Source organism: Anomaloglossus baeobatrachus, chromosome 1, assembly GCF_048569485.1.
Source record: "Anomaloglossus baeobatrachus isolate aAnoBae1 chromosome 1, aAnoBae1.hap1, whole genome shotgun sequence".
NCBI classification, from domain to species: Eukaryota; Metazoa; Chordata; class Amphibia; order Anura; family Aromobatidae; genus Anomaloglossus; species Anomaloglossus baeobatrachus.
Window position 1 is genome coordinate 904,480,870 of NC_134353.1, and position 18,263 is coordinate 904,499,132.

Consider the following 18,263-nt stretch of genomic DNA (forward strand, 5'->3'; position numbering starts at 1 on the left):
CACCCATTGTCTGGGTCTCCCATAGGAACGATAAAGAAATCCATATTACCGTATGTTTCGCTTAATAAGACGCACCAGATTATAAAACGCATCCCAAATTTAGAAAAAAATATTTTTTAAAAAAATGTATGGGGTCTATCTTATAATCCGGTGGTGTCTTACCGGAGGAGGAGTGGCACAGGTGGTGATGGGGGGGTTACACAAGGCAGGGGCGGTGCTGGATTAGGGCAATGCTGCGAGAGGTGGAGCAGGTGTCCCAGATGCTCGCTGCGGGCACTGTGAGGCAGGAGGAGCATCCAGAAGCTGTCGGTTGTGTGGGCTTCAAAGAAATGGCGCCTGGACTCGGCACGTGCGCACATGGAGCTCTCGGCTCAATAACAAGCCAAGATCTCATCTGCACACACGCCACCTCCAGGGGCCATTTTCCTTAAGTCCACTGCAGGGAGATCAATAGGCTGGAGGCGCACAGATAAGATCTTCAGCCAAGAGCCCCATTTGCGCATGTGCTAACTTAGGGTGCCATTATTTGAAGAATGCACCGCCAACATGGCCCCTGCCTCACAGCCCGCAACACATTGCACGGCGTGCAGTAAGCCCTCAGCACAGCGTGGCATCTCAAGTGACCCCTCTCCACCTCCCCCGGAAAGCTACATTTGGGTTTTTGTGAGGGAAAGTGCGTCTTAATCCGAAAAATACGGTAAATACTGCACTGCAATAATCTGTGATTTAGGGGGTCTTTTCCATCCTTGTCACTTAACAATATAGGATAGTGGTCTCTTCCTTGTGAGGTGCTATTGCTGCACTCATGTAATCCAGGGTCTTCTTACTTCTTCTCTTTTCTATCTCTTTTTTTTACTTCTAAGGCTATGTGCCCACAGGGGAAAGTGTCTTGCGGTTATATCCGCAGGACATTCCGCAGGAGCTCCCAGAAAACCGCAGCACAACTTCTGTATGTTTCCATGCTACGGTTTATTTGCGGAATGTCCTGCGGATACGCTGCGGGCATTCTGCATTGAGGATACAGTACCATGGCTTCGGCACTCCATCCTCAATGCAGAACAAGTGCTGAGTGATCGGGGCGTTCATACCTCCATCACGCAGCACTTCTCTCCCGTCTCCGGCCGTGTTTACACTGTGAAGGAGAAGGTGGGCGGGCCTGAACTAGCTCCGGCTGTCACATGACCGGAGCTCGTGCAGGCCCCGCCCACCTCCTCCTTCCTGCTCCTGTGCACCGAGGGAAAATGACCCGGTGTCTGCTATCAAGGCAGGTAAGTATGGGACCAAGGCAGGGGATTTCCGCAGGTAATGCTGCAGGAATAATTGACATGCAGTTATGTACGGCTGCGGGAGATCCGCAGTATATTCCGCAACCGCACATTCTGCAACGTGGACACAGCACTCCCCATGTCCCATAGGATAACATGGGGAGTGTCTGTACATGCTGAAACCTGCAGATTTATCTGGAAAATCCAGATAAATCTGCAGGTTTTCCACGGCAAAATCTGCAGAAGCAAGCTCCCGTGGGCACAGGGCCTAAAGGCCTTCAGCTTGATCTCAAACCACAGCGACATGATGGATGATTGATCTTGTGCAGCCTAGATAGGTGCACTAGGTTCTTCTCCGCCGTTATCTTGATGGTATCAAGCCATGGAGTTGCTAGTGTTCTTCTTCTCTTTGTTCCTTCTATTTTTCCGACAATTATATTCTACCACCATTTCGTAAAATGCAATTCTAGACATGGAATTAAACTGCAGTTGCATCCCCCTCCTCCCTTTTATGTACTAACATTTTATAGACTGATTTTTTTGGAAGGGATGGAGTAGGTTTCTGTACATTTACAGATGTCTTCAATAGGGAAGGCAGGTGCCAAGTGTTGCTGAGAGATAGTGAAAATGTCACTCCCCGCCCCCCCCCACCACCAAAAAAAATCTACTCTGTTGACTTTAGACCAGGGGCCTTACCTGGCTGAGAGAGGAGACTTTCTTCCAAGGCCAATAGCCCCCAGGATACCAGAAGACATTCTTTCTTCACCCAGGAGGCAGAGGCGAGCCTGGACAGAGACCAGGGTCCGGAGGACATGCTCGGTCACCTCAATGTCATTCTGCTCCACCTGAATCAGAGACAACTGCAGAATCTTATGGATCCACAGGAAGAGTTTGGATTCTTCAATAACGGAGCTAAAAATGAAGAAAAACAAACATATAACAAGTGGATTTTTGGTACTGACAGTAAAATCCTTTTCTCGTAGCCTTCATTGTGGATACAGGAAATCACGGGGGGGCGCTGCTGCTACCTGAAGGCTGACACTAGGAATTACACTTATAGAATAAGTTGGCTTCTCCACTGTCGACTACACCTACAGGACTAAACCAGTTGGTGAGAAAGCAGCAGCAGAAGTAACAGTAAGGTAAGAACAAAATGAAGAAACGTAGTTAAACAGCAGAATACACAGTACTCACAAAACGTTAAGGATATTTTGCTTTCTGGTGAAGTTTCAGGATGATCCTAAAATGCCCTCTAACCTTTTTAGGTGACCTTCTCTAACCTTTTGGATGCTCATGTCCCACTGTTCAATGTTTCAAGACTTTTTGCACAAATTGCTGTTCTCTAACAAGGAGCTAAGTGGCAAAATTCACAACAGGTGTTTGATCCATCGATTCGATGGATTCATGAATTTCGAGGATCAATTACAATTGGTATTAAACAGTCCTCCTCATCATGCTGTTCACATTTTGACATCATGAGACCAAGACGACGCCTATATCAACAGTACCGCACCATTGCAAGGCTTCAAGCAGGAACAGGCGACATCGTCTTGCTGGATGAGGAACCAGTGTGTCTTAGTGCTGTTCACTGATGAAAGTCGATTCATGCTGACCATAAATGATTGCCATCAACATGATTAATCCAGTTATGGTGCCTCTGCATGAGCAACACCGGCCTAATTTAATCTTCATGGATGACAATGCTCCAGCTCATTAAGGTCGCATCATTAGGGAATATCTGCTGGAGACTGGGGAACCTCAAATGGAGCGGCCTGCAATTTATCCAGACCAGAATCCCGTAAAAGAAATGGGATCAGCTGAGTTGCTGTGTAGAGGCTGTAACTCTGTACCCCAGAACCTCAGTAACCTGAGGATCACCCTTCAAGAAGAGTGGGACGCCATTCCTCAGCAGACAATATCTCCACTTGTGACCAGCAGGAGACGACATTGTCAGCTGTAAGTGATGCTCAAGGCCACATGAGAAGTTTTTGAGACATTGACTTTTTGGGGAACATTCCCACTACTCTTACTGGCCTTTGCTTCAATATATTGTTTGTGATAAGGAAATCACCATCGGGGCCACAAGTACAATGGGCACCCCTTTCACCTTGATCTTTTTGATCAGTCTGTGGATCAGCAGTAGAGGAGGAAATAGATTTGGAAAGGAGAACTGGGACCAGAAAATTGCCAGAGCGTCAAAGTCGAACGCTGTCTGCACCATTATAGTCAATGGTCCAGTCGGCGCATGCGTCAGTTTCCCCTTTTGTGGGGGGTTCGGATGTCAGCCCCGACGGGATCACTGGTTAGTGATCAAAGCAGTGTGAAAGGGGTCCTCCAAGACAGATCAGAGAGATAACAGTAGTGACCCAAACCCACACTGTGCTCTTGGCCTCTAGGTGCGATGACAAAGTGACACAACTCCACTCTGTTGTCCAATCACAAGCTGAATATGAAATCAAAAAGAGAAATCAATAAAAACACACAGTAAATTTAAGGTAGAAAAGGGGCTGTGAGCAGTCCTGTGTCTGCCTCCTACTGACACTAAGCTAAAACTAATGCTCTTCGTGCCAGGGGGGTGGGTGTATATTACTACGAAGGAGTTTTTTTGCATAGTGTCCTAGTTACAGCAGTATATACACCCATAGTCTTCTGTGTACCCCAATGAAACAATAGAGAAAAGGAAACAGCGTGGAAGCTAAATCCCCTTATAGCCCATTTACAAATTACTGTATATTCTACATGAGGTTTTTACCTGGGTTGCGCTTGCTCGATCCACTTGGAGATTTTCACCAGCATCTTGAGCTCATTGCCGAGGGTCTGTTCTCGGTTCAGACACTGCAGGACGTACACGTGAAGTGTCAGGTAACTGCCCAGGGTAAGGCATTCTTGGAGAAACTCTTCAGTAGTAAGTTCGGGAACCTGCAAGGATGCCAGGATCGGGCCCCAGCCTGGGTTCTGGATGTGCAGAGACTCTGGGAATGAAATGCAAAAGAGATTATATTATATGTGCCTACTTGTAAGAATAGGGCCAACTTTAATCACCCTTCTGCATGCTCAGTATAAATATAAGTGGTGCCTTATGATGATGCACTAATCTTGAATCTTGGGTTGCATTTGTGTTTATAGCCCAGAGCTGCATTCATAATTCTGCCTTTTGTCAGACACACACCTGCACAGTGTTCAGTATGAAATGACGACAAGCTCTGTGTAGAATGAATGGGGATGTAGGGAGCTTGTGAGTGCAGCACTGAATTATCCATAACAATGGCAGGATTAGTTTTCCAACTTTTTTTTTGTATGGGTCTATAATAGAAAAGTGGTGAAGTAGGAATGGGGAAACCATGAATGACCTCAGGAATACGGATCAGTCTGTCACTGTCATCCCTACCCCTGAATGACCCACACTGACCCTGGTAGGACTATACACGAACATTTCCTCGTGTTATCACCTTCCTATCAATCATATGTGTTGAAGATTTGAGTTTCATATTAATACCCTAAACGAAAAGCCTAAAAATGGGAAAGAAAAGGATCCAGCTTTACGTCGTAATAGTTAAGTCTTCCATAGCACAGAAAATCTTAACGGGGTCCTCTGGAAGATTAGCAATGATGGTCTTAGGAGGATTAAACCTTCAAACCCAAAGATTAGCATAGTTTTCCCCTGGGACCCTCCAGCAATCAGAAGTAATCTATGGGGAAATGTGCAATTTCTCAGCAGCGCCACCCCCTGTGAAAGGCAGCATTACACAGCGCTCAGTAACATCTATGAATTGTAAGAGGACAGGACAGCTCCTCTGCAAAGACGAAAAAATCTCTAGGTAAATGCTTTCCACTGGCTTCAATATATGAGGATCTTGAATAGAGGACACCCCCTCTATTACCGGTCGTATAAGGTATATAAAAATAGTTATCTGAAGTGGACAATCCCTTTAAGTCCGTTGAATTCAAATAACATAGACCTGATTATATACCCTGCAGTGGCTTACCATCTTTGAAGTATGCCAGTATACAGGCCTCCGTTGCCTCAGCCATGTGTTTAATCGATGCCAAGCTCTGGCAGGCTGCTGTTAAGAGGGGCATGACCAACATGCCTTGCACTTTGCCATCAATCCACTTCAGCAGGGCTCCACGTAGAGATTCAGCCGTGGTCACACTTGCGTTATTCATGACCATCAGAAGCTCCATGAACAAACTGCTTAAAGCCATGTGACGCTTCTGGACCTCCAGATCTGCAAAATAGTAACATTTACGAGTCACAGAGCAGGATACATACATTATATTTCTATTATACTCCAGAGCTGCACTCAATATTCTGCTGGTGCAGTCACTGTGTACATAGTTTACATTACTTATCCTAAGGTACATTCTGAATTATATTCCTGAGCTGACTACCAGCAGAATATTATATATCCTGTACTGATCCTGAGTTACCTCCTGTATTATACTCCAGAGCTGCACTCACTATTCTGCTGGTGGAGTCACTGTGTACATACATTACATTACTTATCCTATACTGATCATGAGTTATATCCTGTATTATACTCCAGAGCTGCACTCACTATTCTGCTGGTGCAGTCACTGTGTACATACATTACATTACTGATCCTGAGTTACATCCTGCATTATACTCCAGAGCTGCACTCACTATTCTGCTGGTGCAGTCACTGTATACATACATTACATTACATTACTGATCCTGAGTTATACCTGTATTATGGTATACTCCAGAGCTGCATTCACTATTCTGCTGGAGCAGTCACTGTGTACATACATTACATTACTTATCCTGTACTGATCCTGAGTTACACCAGAGCTGCACTCACTATTCTGCTGGTGCAGTCACTGTGTACATACATTACATTACTTATCCTGTACTGATCCTGAGTAACATCCTGTATTATACTCCAGAGCTGCACTCACAATTCTGCTGGTGCAGTCACTGTGTACATACATTACATTACTTATCCTGTACTGATCCTGAGTAACATCCTGTATTATACTCCAGAGCTGCACTCACAATTCTGCTGGTGCAATCACTGTGTACATACATTACATTAGTGATCCTAAGTTACAGTCTGTATTATACTCCAGAGCTGCACTCACTATTCTGCAGGCTTCAGAGCTGAAATCTCCCACTGTTCCCTACTTCTTTCGAGTGTATTCTGGAAAGTACAATCTTGACACAAACTACTCTGGAGTATTTAATGCCCCCAGATCCAGAAATCAGACGCTCAGCTCCCTTCAGTAGCAGTAGGGCATTTCCATTAGATATCATCACCCGGAGGCAGCAGATCTCTCACCTGGAGGGCTGAAAATGACAATATCGTCCAGTAATTTGGACATCTCCTGTTCTAGGGCAGGAGCGGTGATCTTCCCATTCTGTTCCAGAGAGCCCATAAACTGTACCATCTGCTGAATGTAGATCCGGCATTTAGGGGTCACGTCCTGGGAAACAAACAATTTAAGGTGAAGAGGCCGGCGGAGGGAGCGGTGGAAGTGAAAAGCGAGGAAAGTGCTCCGGTCAAAAGGTTTTGGCTGCATCCATGACATAATGTCAACAATGTGCATCACCGCTGCAGCCTCTCGCCCAGCTCTGATTGTCTGCAGCGGTGATGAGCACTCTGCACGGGATATAATTTATTTTTATGGAGGCATATTCTGACTGCCAGAACTGTTTTTCTTCCTATTGTCAAATACTCTTTATTTGCAGGATCAGCCGACATTTTCATTAGGACCAGTTTGGGGTATTAACCAATTTAACCCTTCAATGACAGCACAATTTTACAACTTTGCTTTCGCTTTTCCCTCCTCTTCTTCCAACGGCCATAGCTTTTATTTTTGGTTGACACGGCCGCGTGAGGGATTGTTTTTTTATTGCGATGAGTTGTAGTTTGGAAAAGCCATTGCTGTTTTTTTGATGGTTCTACGTTTATAAGGGGTTTTTGTTTTTCATTTTTTTGCTAAGTTACTTAGAGAATTAATAAAAAACAAAGCTATGATTCTGCCATTTTATTTTGTTTTTCTTTCTTTCATTTCACCGTATAGGACAAATATTAGATGTTATTGCTTCAGACAATTACTAACACAATAAGTAAACAAACATTTTTTCTTTGTCGCTCCATTGGGAGACCCAGACAATTGGGTGTATAGCTATTGCCTCTGGAGGCCACACAAAGTATTACACTTAAAAGTGTAAGGCCCCTCCCCTTCTGGCTATACACCCCCAGTGGGATCACTGGCTCACCAGTTTTGTGCTTTGTGCGAAGGAGGCAGCACATCCACGCATAGCTCCACTTTTTAGTCAGCAGCAGCTGCTGACTATGTCGGATGGAAGAAAAGAGGACACATATAGTGTCCCCAGCATGCTCCCTTCTCACCCCACTGTATGTCGGAGGTGTTTGTAAGGTTGAGGTACCCATTGCGGGTACGGCGGCAGGAGCCCACATGCTGATTCCTTCCCCATCCCTTTTTACAGGGCTCTGGGTGAAGTGGGATTTACCGGTCTCCAGGCACTGAGACCGTGCTCCATCTACAGCCCCTGGAGAAGATGCTGGATGGAGCGGAGTACATCAGGGACATGGCCCTGCTTCCTCAAGGTACTCTGTGTCCCCGTGCATTTGGCGCTCACACCGCAGCATGCTGGGTGTTGTAGTGCGCCGGGGGACATCAGCGCTGCGGCGCCTGTGCCATGGCCTCATTCAGCTTCGCTGAAGCAGGCTCACTTATGGGAATTGGTCGCGCCGGCCGCTGGGACTGCGGCGCGGCTGGCACTTGTAGTGCGCCGGGGACTTCAGCGCGGCCTGCGCTTTTACGGCGGCCGCGCTGATAACTAGAGTCCCCGGCTTTTGCGGCCTGCTTCCGTTCGTTCCCGCCCCCAGACCTGCCAGTCAGGAGAGGGGCGGGACGCTGGCCACTTCCAGGAATCGGTCGCGCCGGCCGCTGGCAGCGGCGCGGCTGGCACTTGTGGTGCGCCGGGGACTTCAGCGCGGCCCGCGCTTTTACGGCGGCCGCGCTGATAACTAGAGTCCCCGGCTTTTGCGGCCTGCTTCCGTTCGTTCCCGCCCCCAGACCTGCCAGTCAGGAGAGGGGCGGGACGCTGGCCACTTCTATGAATCGGTCGCGCCGGCCGCTGGAACTGCGGCGCGGCTGGCACTTGTGGTGCGCCGGGGACTTCAGCGCGGCCCGCGCTTTTACGGCGGCCGCGCTGTTAACTCGAGTCCCCGGCTTCTGGGCCTAGTCTCCCTTCGTTACCGCCCACAGCCCTGACAGTCAGGGTAGGGGCGTGACGCTGCATAGAGCAGCGCTGAGAGCTGGAGTATGTTTTGCATACTCCACCCCTCTCACTGTGTGCACTGTGAATCCGGATTCCCGCACTTTCTCAGGCACGCCCACGGCTTCCTTCTCTACAAGGACGCCGGCAGCCATTAGTGTCAGTTTCTGTACGATACAGAGACAAGTGTGGAAGACCCTGGCATTCTGATAGTCACACAATCGCTGCAACAGGCGTTAAGCAGCACCTGTGGTGCTAACCCCACTAGTGCAGAAGTGCACTTATAGATATGCTTGTACTATATACATTGCACTGTTTGGCGCACGTTGTATATACCCTCCTGGATTATGCGGAGGAGTTATCAGCATATTCTCTGTGTAAAACAAAGGTGCAGAACCACATGTTTTTCTATACAGCTGGTACAGCATGTACGGCTATACGGCCGGCAGGTTACATAGACTCCCATTGTATGCACTAATGGCCAGGGGATGAGGACGGTGTCTGCAGTATTTACTGACAGTTTTTCTGAGACTATGGCTATGATACTAGAAGCCTAGCAGTCCGGACATGTCTCTCACAATATGGGCACTGTTGAATCATTGATCCATGGCCCCCCTCAGTGTGAATAACTAACAGCTCCGGGAATGTCACACGCATCCCAGAGTCACGGCTCTGCACGGACGTCAGTCCCAGACAGCCTAAGTGGGCTCGCTATGAGCGGCCTCGGTTTCATCAGGGTCCTAACAGAAGGACTCGCTGTGTAATGAGGCGGAAATAGCGGCTCAGGATTCTGATCCTGAGACCGCTCTCAATCTGGATACACCTGATTGTGACGCCATAGTAAATAATCTTATAGCGTCCATCTATAGAATGTGGGTTATTTCTCACAGCTCCTCCAGTGGAGGAGTCAGCTTCACGTATTTTTCTGGACCACTCTGCCTTCAGAGAGGCAGTCCAGGAACACCACGCTTATCCAGATATGCGCTTCTCCAAACGGCTTAGGATACACGTTATCCCTGTCCCCTGACTTGGTCAAGGACTGGACCCAATGTCCCGAGCGGCATCCTCCAATCTCCAGGCTTGTAGCTAGATCCATAGTTGCAGTGGGAGATGGAACTGCAAACTCAAAGATGCCACTGACAGACAGATGGATCTCTGGTCGAAAGCCATCTATGAGGCTGTCGACGCACCGTTGGCTCCGGCATTCTCTCCCTTGGGGCACTCCAAGCTATTTCAGCTTGTCTTACACAGATTGACACGTTTACACGTACATCTGTGCCGCAGGTGGCATCCTTAACCTCTCAAATGTCTGCATTTGTTTCTTACGCGATTCAGGTTCTCCTGGACTCTGCGATCCGTGCGGCGGTAGCCTCCGCTACTCCGTGTTTTTAAGCAGAGCCTGGTCTGCTCGTTAAGTGAATGGAAGGCAGATTCTGCTTCCAAAAAAGGTTGCCTAACCAGTTGCCTTTTTCTGCTGACCGACTGTTTGGTGAGCGTTGGATGTAACCATTAAACAGTCCAGGGGTAAGGATTCATCCTTTCCTCAGCCCGGACACAACAAACCCCAACAGAGCAAGAGGCAGTCGGGGTTTTCGGCCTTTTCGAGGCTCGGGCAGGTCCCATTTTTCCTCGTCCAATGTGGACTCAAAAGGATCAGAGGAGCTAAGATTCTTAGCGGGCTCAGTCTCGCCCAAAAAAGCGACAGTCTGAAAACCCGCTTCCAAGGCGGCTTCCTCATGACTTGCGGCCTCGGTCGGTAGCAGGCTCTCCCGCCTTGGCGATATTTAGCTGCCATAGGTCAATGACCATTGAGTGTGAGACATTCTGTCTCACGGGTACAGGATAGAGCTCACTTCTCGTCCTCCAACTCGATTCTTCAGAATTTCTCCACCTCCCGGCCGGGCCGCTGCTCTTCTGCAAACAGGGTGCACTCTATAGGCAGAAAGAGTGATGACCCCCGTTCCTCTTCAGGAACAAGGTCACGGTTTACCCCAAATTCTTTGCGGTACCTATAACAACGGGCCGTTCCGTCCCGTTCTGGATCTAAAAATGCTCAGCAAGCTCGTGGACACCAGGCGGTTCCGGATGGAATCCCTCCGCCATGTCATCGCCTCAAGGTCCCAAGGATATTTCCTAGCATCATTAGGCATCAAGGATGCTTATCCACACGTGCCGATTGATCCAGAGCACTAGCGTTTCTACGCTTCGTTATAGGAGACGAACACCTTCTGTTCGTAGCTCTACCTTCCGGCTAGCGACAGTCCAACTGGTCTTCGCCAAGGTCAGGGCAGCAGTAGTCACAGTCCTGCACTCTCAGGGTCACTTTGTGGTCCCGTATTTAGACGATCTACTTGTCAAGGCACTCTCTTAGGAAACATGCCAACACTGCCCGAACGTTGCGCTGGAGACTCTCTAGAGTTTTGGGTGGATCATCAACTTTTTAAAGTCAGATCCGACCCCGACCCTATCGATAACATATCTAGGCATAGAGTTTCTTACTCTCTCAGCGATAGTGAAGCTGCCGCTAGACAAACAGCATTCACTACGGGCTGCAAGCTCTTCTTTAAGAACCAGTCGCACACATTGAGACGCCTCATGCACTTCCTACGTAAGATGGTAGCAATGGAGGCAGTTCCTTTCGCGCAGTTTTACTGCGTCCACTACAATGGGACATTCTCCGCCAATGGGACGAGGAGTCGACGTCCCTCAACAGAGTCGTCGTTCTTTCTCAGGCGGCCAAGGAATCTCTACGGTGGTGGCTTCTTCTCACCTCTTGGTCAAAAAGAAGGTCCTTCCTATCCCCGTCCTGGGCGATAGTTACGACAGACGCGAGTCTATCAGGGTGGGGAGCAGTTTTTCTCCACTACAGCGCTCAGGGTACGTGGACTCAGCAAGAGTCCACTCTTCAGATCAATGTTCTTGAACACAGAGCAGTGTATCTTGCCCTACAAACCTTCCAACAGCGGCTGGAAAGCAAGCATATCCGACTTCAGTCGGACAGCTCCACAGCGGTGGCATACATCAACCACCAAGGAAGAACGCGCAACCGGCAAGCCTTCCAGGAAGTCCGGCAGGTTCTGATGTGGGTGGAAGACACGGCATCCACCATATCCACAATTCACATCCCAAGTGTGGAAACTAGGAAGCTGACTTCCTAAGTCGCTGAGGTGTGGCCGAAAGAGTATGGTCTCCTCACCCGGACGGGTTTCAGGAGATCTGGCGCCGCTGACAGAGGCCGGACGTCGATCTAATGGCGTCACGGCACAACAACAATGTGCCAGCTTCATGGCACGGTTTCACAATCATCGAGCTCTGGCGGCAAACGCCTTAGTTCAGCATTGGTCGCAGTTCCAGCTACCTTAGGTGCCACCTCTGGCATTGTTGCCCAGAGTACTGCGCTAGATCAAGACCGACTGCGGCCGCGCCATCCTCGTCGCTACAAATTGGCCGAGGATGTTGTGGTACTCGGTTCTGTGGTGCCTCACGGTAGGCTAACCGGGGGCACTACCAGACCAATCAGACTGGCTGTCTCAAGGGCCATTCTTCCATTTGGATTCTACGGCCCTCAACCGGATGGTGTGGCATTGAGTCCTGGAACCTAGTGTCGTCAGGATTACCTCTGGACGTGGTTGCCACCATGAGACAGGCTAGCATACCAACGTCCGCCAAGATTGACCACAGGACGTGGAAGATGTTCTTATCTCGGTGCTCGGCGCAGGGTGTTTCTCCCTGGCCGGTTGCATCGTCTATGTTTCCTTCCTTCCTGCAATCTAGGTAGGAAAATGGGTTGTCGCTCAGTTCCCTTTAGGGACAAGTCTCAGCGCTATCTGTATTTTTTCAGAAACGACGACTTCCTCAGGTACGCACGTTCCTACGGGGAGTTTGTCTTCTCAGCACTCCGTACAAGCGGCCGTTAGAGCCCTGAGATCTGAACAAGGTTCTAATTGCTCTCCAGATGCCGCCTTTCGAGCCTTTGAAGGATGTCTCCCTTCCCGTTTTTCACGGGAAGTGGCCTTCTAGTAACGGTCTCGTCTCTTAGGAGAGTTTCCGAGCTAGCAACGCTCTCATACAAACTCCCTTCCTGGTCCTTCACCAGGACAGGGTAGTTCTGCGTCCGGTTCCGGAATTTCTCCCTAAGGTGGTATCCCATTTTCATATCAATCAGGATATCACCTCACCTTCTTTGTGTCCTCGTCCAGTCCATCAATTTCAGAAAGATTTGCATCTGTTGGTTCTGGTGAGAGCACTCAGGTTCTACTTCCCGCATGGCGCTCCTGCGCCACCCGGATGCACTCTTTGTCCTTGTCGCTGGTCGGCGTAAACAGTCGCAAGCTTCCAGATCCACCCTTGCTCGAGAGATCGAGGAACCAATTCTTGAAACCTACAGTTCTACTGGGCTTCTGGTTCTCTCAAGGCCGAAGGCCCATTCTACCAGAGCCGTGGGTGCATCCTGGGCATTACGGCACCAGGCTACGGCTCAGCAGGTGTGTCAGGCACCCACCTGGTCGAGTCTACTTACTTTTACCAAGCATTATCAGATGCATACCTACGCTTCGGCAGACGCCAGCCTAGGTAGATAAGTCATTCAGGCGGCGGTTGGCCACCTGTAGGAGAGGGCCGTTTGACGGCCCTATCATGAGGTATTCTTTTACCCACCCAGGGATTGCTTTTGGACATCCCAATTGTCTGGGTCTCCCAATGGAGCGACAAAGAAGAAGGGAATTTTGTTTACTTACCGTAAATTCCTTTTCTTCTAGCTCCAATTGGGAGACCCAGCACCCGCCCTGTTTTCTCGGGGTTTTTCTGTTTTTTCGGGTACACATGTTGTTCATGTGGTATGGTTCAGTTCTCCGATGTTTCCTCGGATTGAATTGGTCTTTAAACCAGTTATTGGCTTTCCTCCTTCTTGCTTTGGCACTAAAACTGGTGAGCCAGTGATCCCACTGGGGGTGTATAGCCAGAAGGGGAGGGGCCTTACACTTTTAAGTGTAATACTTTGTGTGGCCTCCAGAGGCAATAGCTATACACCCAATTGTCTGGGTCTCCCAATTGGAGCTAGAAGAAAAGGAATTTACGGTAAGTAAACAAAATTCCCTTCTTTTGCAGAATTTGGAATTTGAAAGATAGAAAAAGGAGGGCGATTTAAACTTTTATATTTGTGTTTTTATATAATTACTAGCTGTAGTGCCCGGCGTTGCCCGGAATAGTAACTAAGTGTCTCTCCCACTGTCCCGGTCTGTCTGTTCCCCTCTCTGTCTGTCTGTCTCCGTGTGCCTCCATTTCTGTGTGTTTCCGTGTATCTTTATGTGTCTCTGTGTGTCTCCATCTCCGTGTATCTTGGTGTGTCCCTGTCTCTGTCTCCCTCTCTGTGTCTTTCTATGCCTCTGTCTCTCTGTGTGAGTCTCTGTGTGTCTCTGTCTCCGTGTGTCTCTGTGTGTCTCCGTCTATCTTTGTTTATCTCTGTCTCTGTGTGTCTCTGTCTCCGTGTATCTTTGTGTGTCTGTCTCCCTCTCTGTGTCTGTCTGTGCCTCTGTCTCTCTGTGTGAGTCTCTGTCTAAATTTGTGTGTCTCTGTCTCTGTGCCTGTCTCCCTCTCTGAGTCTCTGTGTGTCTGTCTCCGTGTGTCTCTGTCTCCGCCTGTCTCTGTCTATCTTTGTGTGTCTCTGTCTCTCTCTCTGTCTGTCTGTGCCTCTGTCTCTCTGTGTGAGTCTCTGTGTGTCTCTATCACTGTCTCCGTGTATATTTGTGTGGCTCTGTCTGTCTCTGTCTCCGTGTGTCTCTATCTCCGTCTATCTTTGTGTGTCTATGTCTCTGTGTCTGTCTCCCTCTCTGAGTCTCTGTGTGTCTCTGTCTCCGTCTATCCTTGTGTGTCTCTGTCTCTCTCTCTGTCTGTGCCTCTGTCTCTCTCTGTGAGTCTCTATCTCTGTCTCCGTGTATATTTGTGTGGCTCTGTCTGTCTCCGTGTGTCTCTGTCTACATGTAGCTTTGTGTTTCTCTGTCTATGTGTCTCTGTCTCCCTCTCTGTGTCGGTCTGTGCCTCTGTCTCCCTGTGTGTGTGTGTCTCTATCTCTCTGTGTCTGTCTCTCATTCTCCACTGAAATCATACTACCTCACACAATCTTCTTAGGCTGTGTGTGCATGTTGCGTTTTTTTTTTTTCATGCGTTTCCGCAGCATTTTAAACTGCAGCGTAAATGCATGCATTGTGCGTCCCCAGCAAAGTCTATGAGAATTCAGCAAATTCCATGCGCACGTTGCTTTTTAAAGGCGTGTTGGATGCCAAATATTTGACAAAATCGGTGAGTTCAAAAAAGCAACATGTCACTTCTTTTGTGCGTTTTGGATGCTTTTCCCTCTCTGTCTATGGTAGAGCAAGCATCCAGAACGCATCCAAACTGCAAATAAAATTCATTCAAAATGCATCCAAAATGCAGCGTTTTGGGTGCATTTTGAAATGCACATGCAGTGACAAAACTCTGCAGAATATTTGTCAAGCTAGAACGCAAGGTGCGCACAAAGCCTTATACGAAGAATGTCTTTTGTTCCTATAACATCCAATCACAGCTGCTATTAATAACCTGTAGCTCCCAGCTCCATTCACTATAATGTAAGCAGGTTTTTTGGGAATAACTAAAGCATGGGGTTAAATTTTCCCCTCAAAACATAATCTATAACGTTCCCTGAGTCACATGGGGTGGCTGTGCAAAATTTCATGATTGTAAATGCGACGGTGTGGATTCCTTTAGCGGACATATACATACACACACACACACACACACATACACATACATATATACACATACACTCAGCTTTACTGTATATATTAGATTATTTTTTGTTACGTGATTTATTTGTCCAATAGTATTGCAGTCAAAAGTATAGTAGTATAATTACCAATCTAACAGGGCAGTTATGGGGGTATTTATCCGGCCCCTAGCCGCACTAACAACACAAAAGCACACCAACTCCAATGTTAATTTAAAGGAAAACCAACCTTGTATATGTACCAGTATTTTATACCATATAATTTAGGAACAGCCATAATGTTTCCCCTTTAAATGTAACTTTTGCACAGAGGAGGAAAAATCGGAATCACTTCCGAAAAGCAGTATGGCCGATTCTGGACTCCATGTACACAACCAGGTCTTATACTCACGGAATAAATGCTGCAATCTGGAAAAGAGGAGAATCCTGCGGAGACACGGAGAAGCTTCAGGAGCAGCTCATCTGCCAGGTGTGTGCTCAGGATGACAGACGGTGGGTAATGGCTGCTGAAATACCCAATGACATTTTGGTAAGATACAGCATCCACTAAATGCCAGGACAGCGTACCAGCCTGCCCTAAAAGGCTAATTAAAGGAGCCCCCTGCAAAAAAAAAAAAAAAAGCAATGAGAAACCTGTTCTTAGCAAACACGCCTGATATGCAAAGTCGTAATACAACGTACCGGCTCATCTATGAGCTGCTCCTCTTTGGTGAGAAATACCAGCATGTATAGGAGGCAAACCAGCATCCGGTGGGTTTCTGGCCGAGGAATGGGACCCCAGGCATCGGCCAGGACGTTCATCCAGTTGACATCACATAATACACCTCCCAGAAACAGGAAACAGCTCTTTGGGCTTCCACGTTCCACCTAGTTGACAAAAACAATTAGGGCAGGAAATCCATGACCAACATATACTGGCCAAACTGGGCAATGCTCATTAATGTGACTATTATCGCTGAGGCAGGAGTGTGCAGACGTAATGTCATCAGACCCCCCCTAGTCATAGGCCCCAGCCAGACCCACGGTGATCAGCAGTGGTTGAGTTAGTTACTGTGCCGTCATGTGGTGTTCACCTTTGCACTCGCTGGGTGTCATGGTGGTGTTGGACGCTATTCACTCCACAGAGTCTGACAAACGACCTGAGGTCTCTTAGTTACGCTGGTTTCACATCAGCGTTTTCCTGCCACACTGCCGTATCCGGCACCAGGGTAGTCCAGTAGAATACAGTTCACTGGCAAGCTCCGGGCACATAGGGTCATGTGACCGGAGCATGTGACAGCATGTGACCGGGGCTTGCCGCACTGTCTGTGAACTGTATTGTACTGTACTGCTCTTGTGCCGGATCCGGCAGAATACCGCGGATGTGAAACCAGCCTTACTTAGCCTGACCCGGGCGTCGGCTGTTTTAGCTTAACTCCTGTTGGACTCGAGAGCAGTGAATTCCTACTGGCTTGTGAACTATTGTTAGGCGCTCAGGCCGCTTGAACTCTTTATAATAAGGTTGGGGAGAGGGGGTGTTAGATCAGGAGTTAGGGTCACGCTGGCGGTCCAGACCTGGCTACGGTCAAGCCTACCTCTGGGGTAAGGGACAGCACAGGGTTCTACTCTGAGGGCCAGTTTAAGTGTCCCTGCTCCAGTTACCCCGTCACCTATGTGACATGTGCATACTGGTCACTGTGCTGTATTACTATATTCTGAATTATTGTACATTTTTACAACTTTTACATTACCATTTAACCCTTTTCCCTAAATAAGGGGGTGAAAATGAGTAAAAAAAAAAAAAATCAAAGAAGCAAAACTAACCTTACCTTTGGTGCTCCTATTAGGAGTCTGCCAGTTTCCACACTGGTCTCTACTTCCTGCTGTAGCGATAATCATCCCAAAACATGGACATGTGACTGCTTCAGCCAACCACTGCCTGAGGAAGGTCACAGCTTCAGACAGTGATTGGTTGAGTAGTCATTTCCTGTGAGAATCAGGAAGTAGAGGCTGGCAGGGGAACCCTGGAAACACTGAAAGGAGTGTCAGGGATCAGTGGGGCAAATATCACTTTAACCAAACCACTTTTTTAACCAAAAATAAACCCCTTTTTTGCTATGGACAACTCCTTTAAAATTGTCCATAATGAATGCAGGGCTCTCCCAACCCCTGGAGGGTGCTGTGCACTCACAATAAACTCTGATTCCTCTGCACATTGCTATGTGTCTACGAAGAAAAGGAAAAATTTTGAAAACAAAATCCTACCCCAAAACTACAGCACTGAAATGGCTTCTCACCTTGAAAAACTCTTCCATGAGTGTCTGGTCAGGATACATGTCCTTCCAAGGCAGCTTACTGTACTCTGTGTGAAAGGTATATAGAATATACTCGGGGTGCATGGGTGCAGTGCAGGACTCACAATAGTGCATTAGATGTAACCACAGCGCCCCCCGCTGGCCAGGCAGAAGATGATCTGCAGGAAGATGAGAAGATGGATTTGTAAGAGGTTAGCAACATGCACGACTACCAGGTGCCAGACCTGTATTACCTGTGCTGTCCAAGAGAGACTGTCTGCAGCACTCCTATCCAGGGACATAAACAGGGCACTACCTGGCCGCGGCCACTATCAGAAAATGGAGCAGCTCAGGAACTGAGAATGTCATAAAAATAATGACCTATCTAATTATATATATATATATATATATATATATATATATATATATATATATATATATATATATATATATATATATATATATATAAAGCTGAGTGTATGTATGTATGTATGTATGTATGTATGTATGTATGTATGTATGTATGTATGTATGTATGTACAGTCATATGAAAAAGTTTGGGCACCCCTATTAATGTTAACCTTTTTTCTTTATAACAATTTGGGTTTTTGCTATTTCAGTTTCATATATCTAATAACTGATGGACTGAGTAATATTTCTGGATTGAAATGAAGTTTATTGCACTGAACTGA

The 18,263-nt window shown here is 47.7% G+C and overlaps 1 protein-coding gene across 1 annotated transcript in view; it reads right to left on the bottom strand.

Moving 5' to 3' along the window:
- EPG5 (ectopic P-granules 5 autophagy tethering factor) overlaps window positions 1-18,263 on the bottom strand; it is a 272,060-nt gene that overhangs the window by 24,389 nt on the left and 229,408 nt on the right. The window contains exons 36-42 of the mRNA XM_075327440.1: window positions 17,575-17,750; window positions 15,980-16,165; window positions 15,690-15,899; window positions 6,566-6,710; window positions 5,252-5,494; window positions 4,018-4,237; window positions 1,962-2,177 (exon numbers count right to left, since the gene is read on the bottom strand). Of these exons, the coding sequence (XP_075183555.1) occupies window positions 1,962-2,177; window positions 4,018-4,237; window positions 5,252-5,494; window positions 6,566-6,710; window positions 15,690-15,899; window positions 15,980-16,165; window positions 17,575-17,750 (1,396 nt within the window). The remainder of the gene's footprint in view (window positions 1-1,961; window positions 2,178-4,017; window positions 4,238-5,251; window positions 5,495-6,565; window positions 6,711-15,689; window positions 15,900-15,979; window positions 16,166-17,574; window positions 17,751-18,263) is intronic.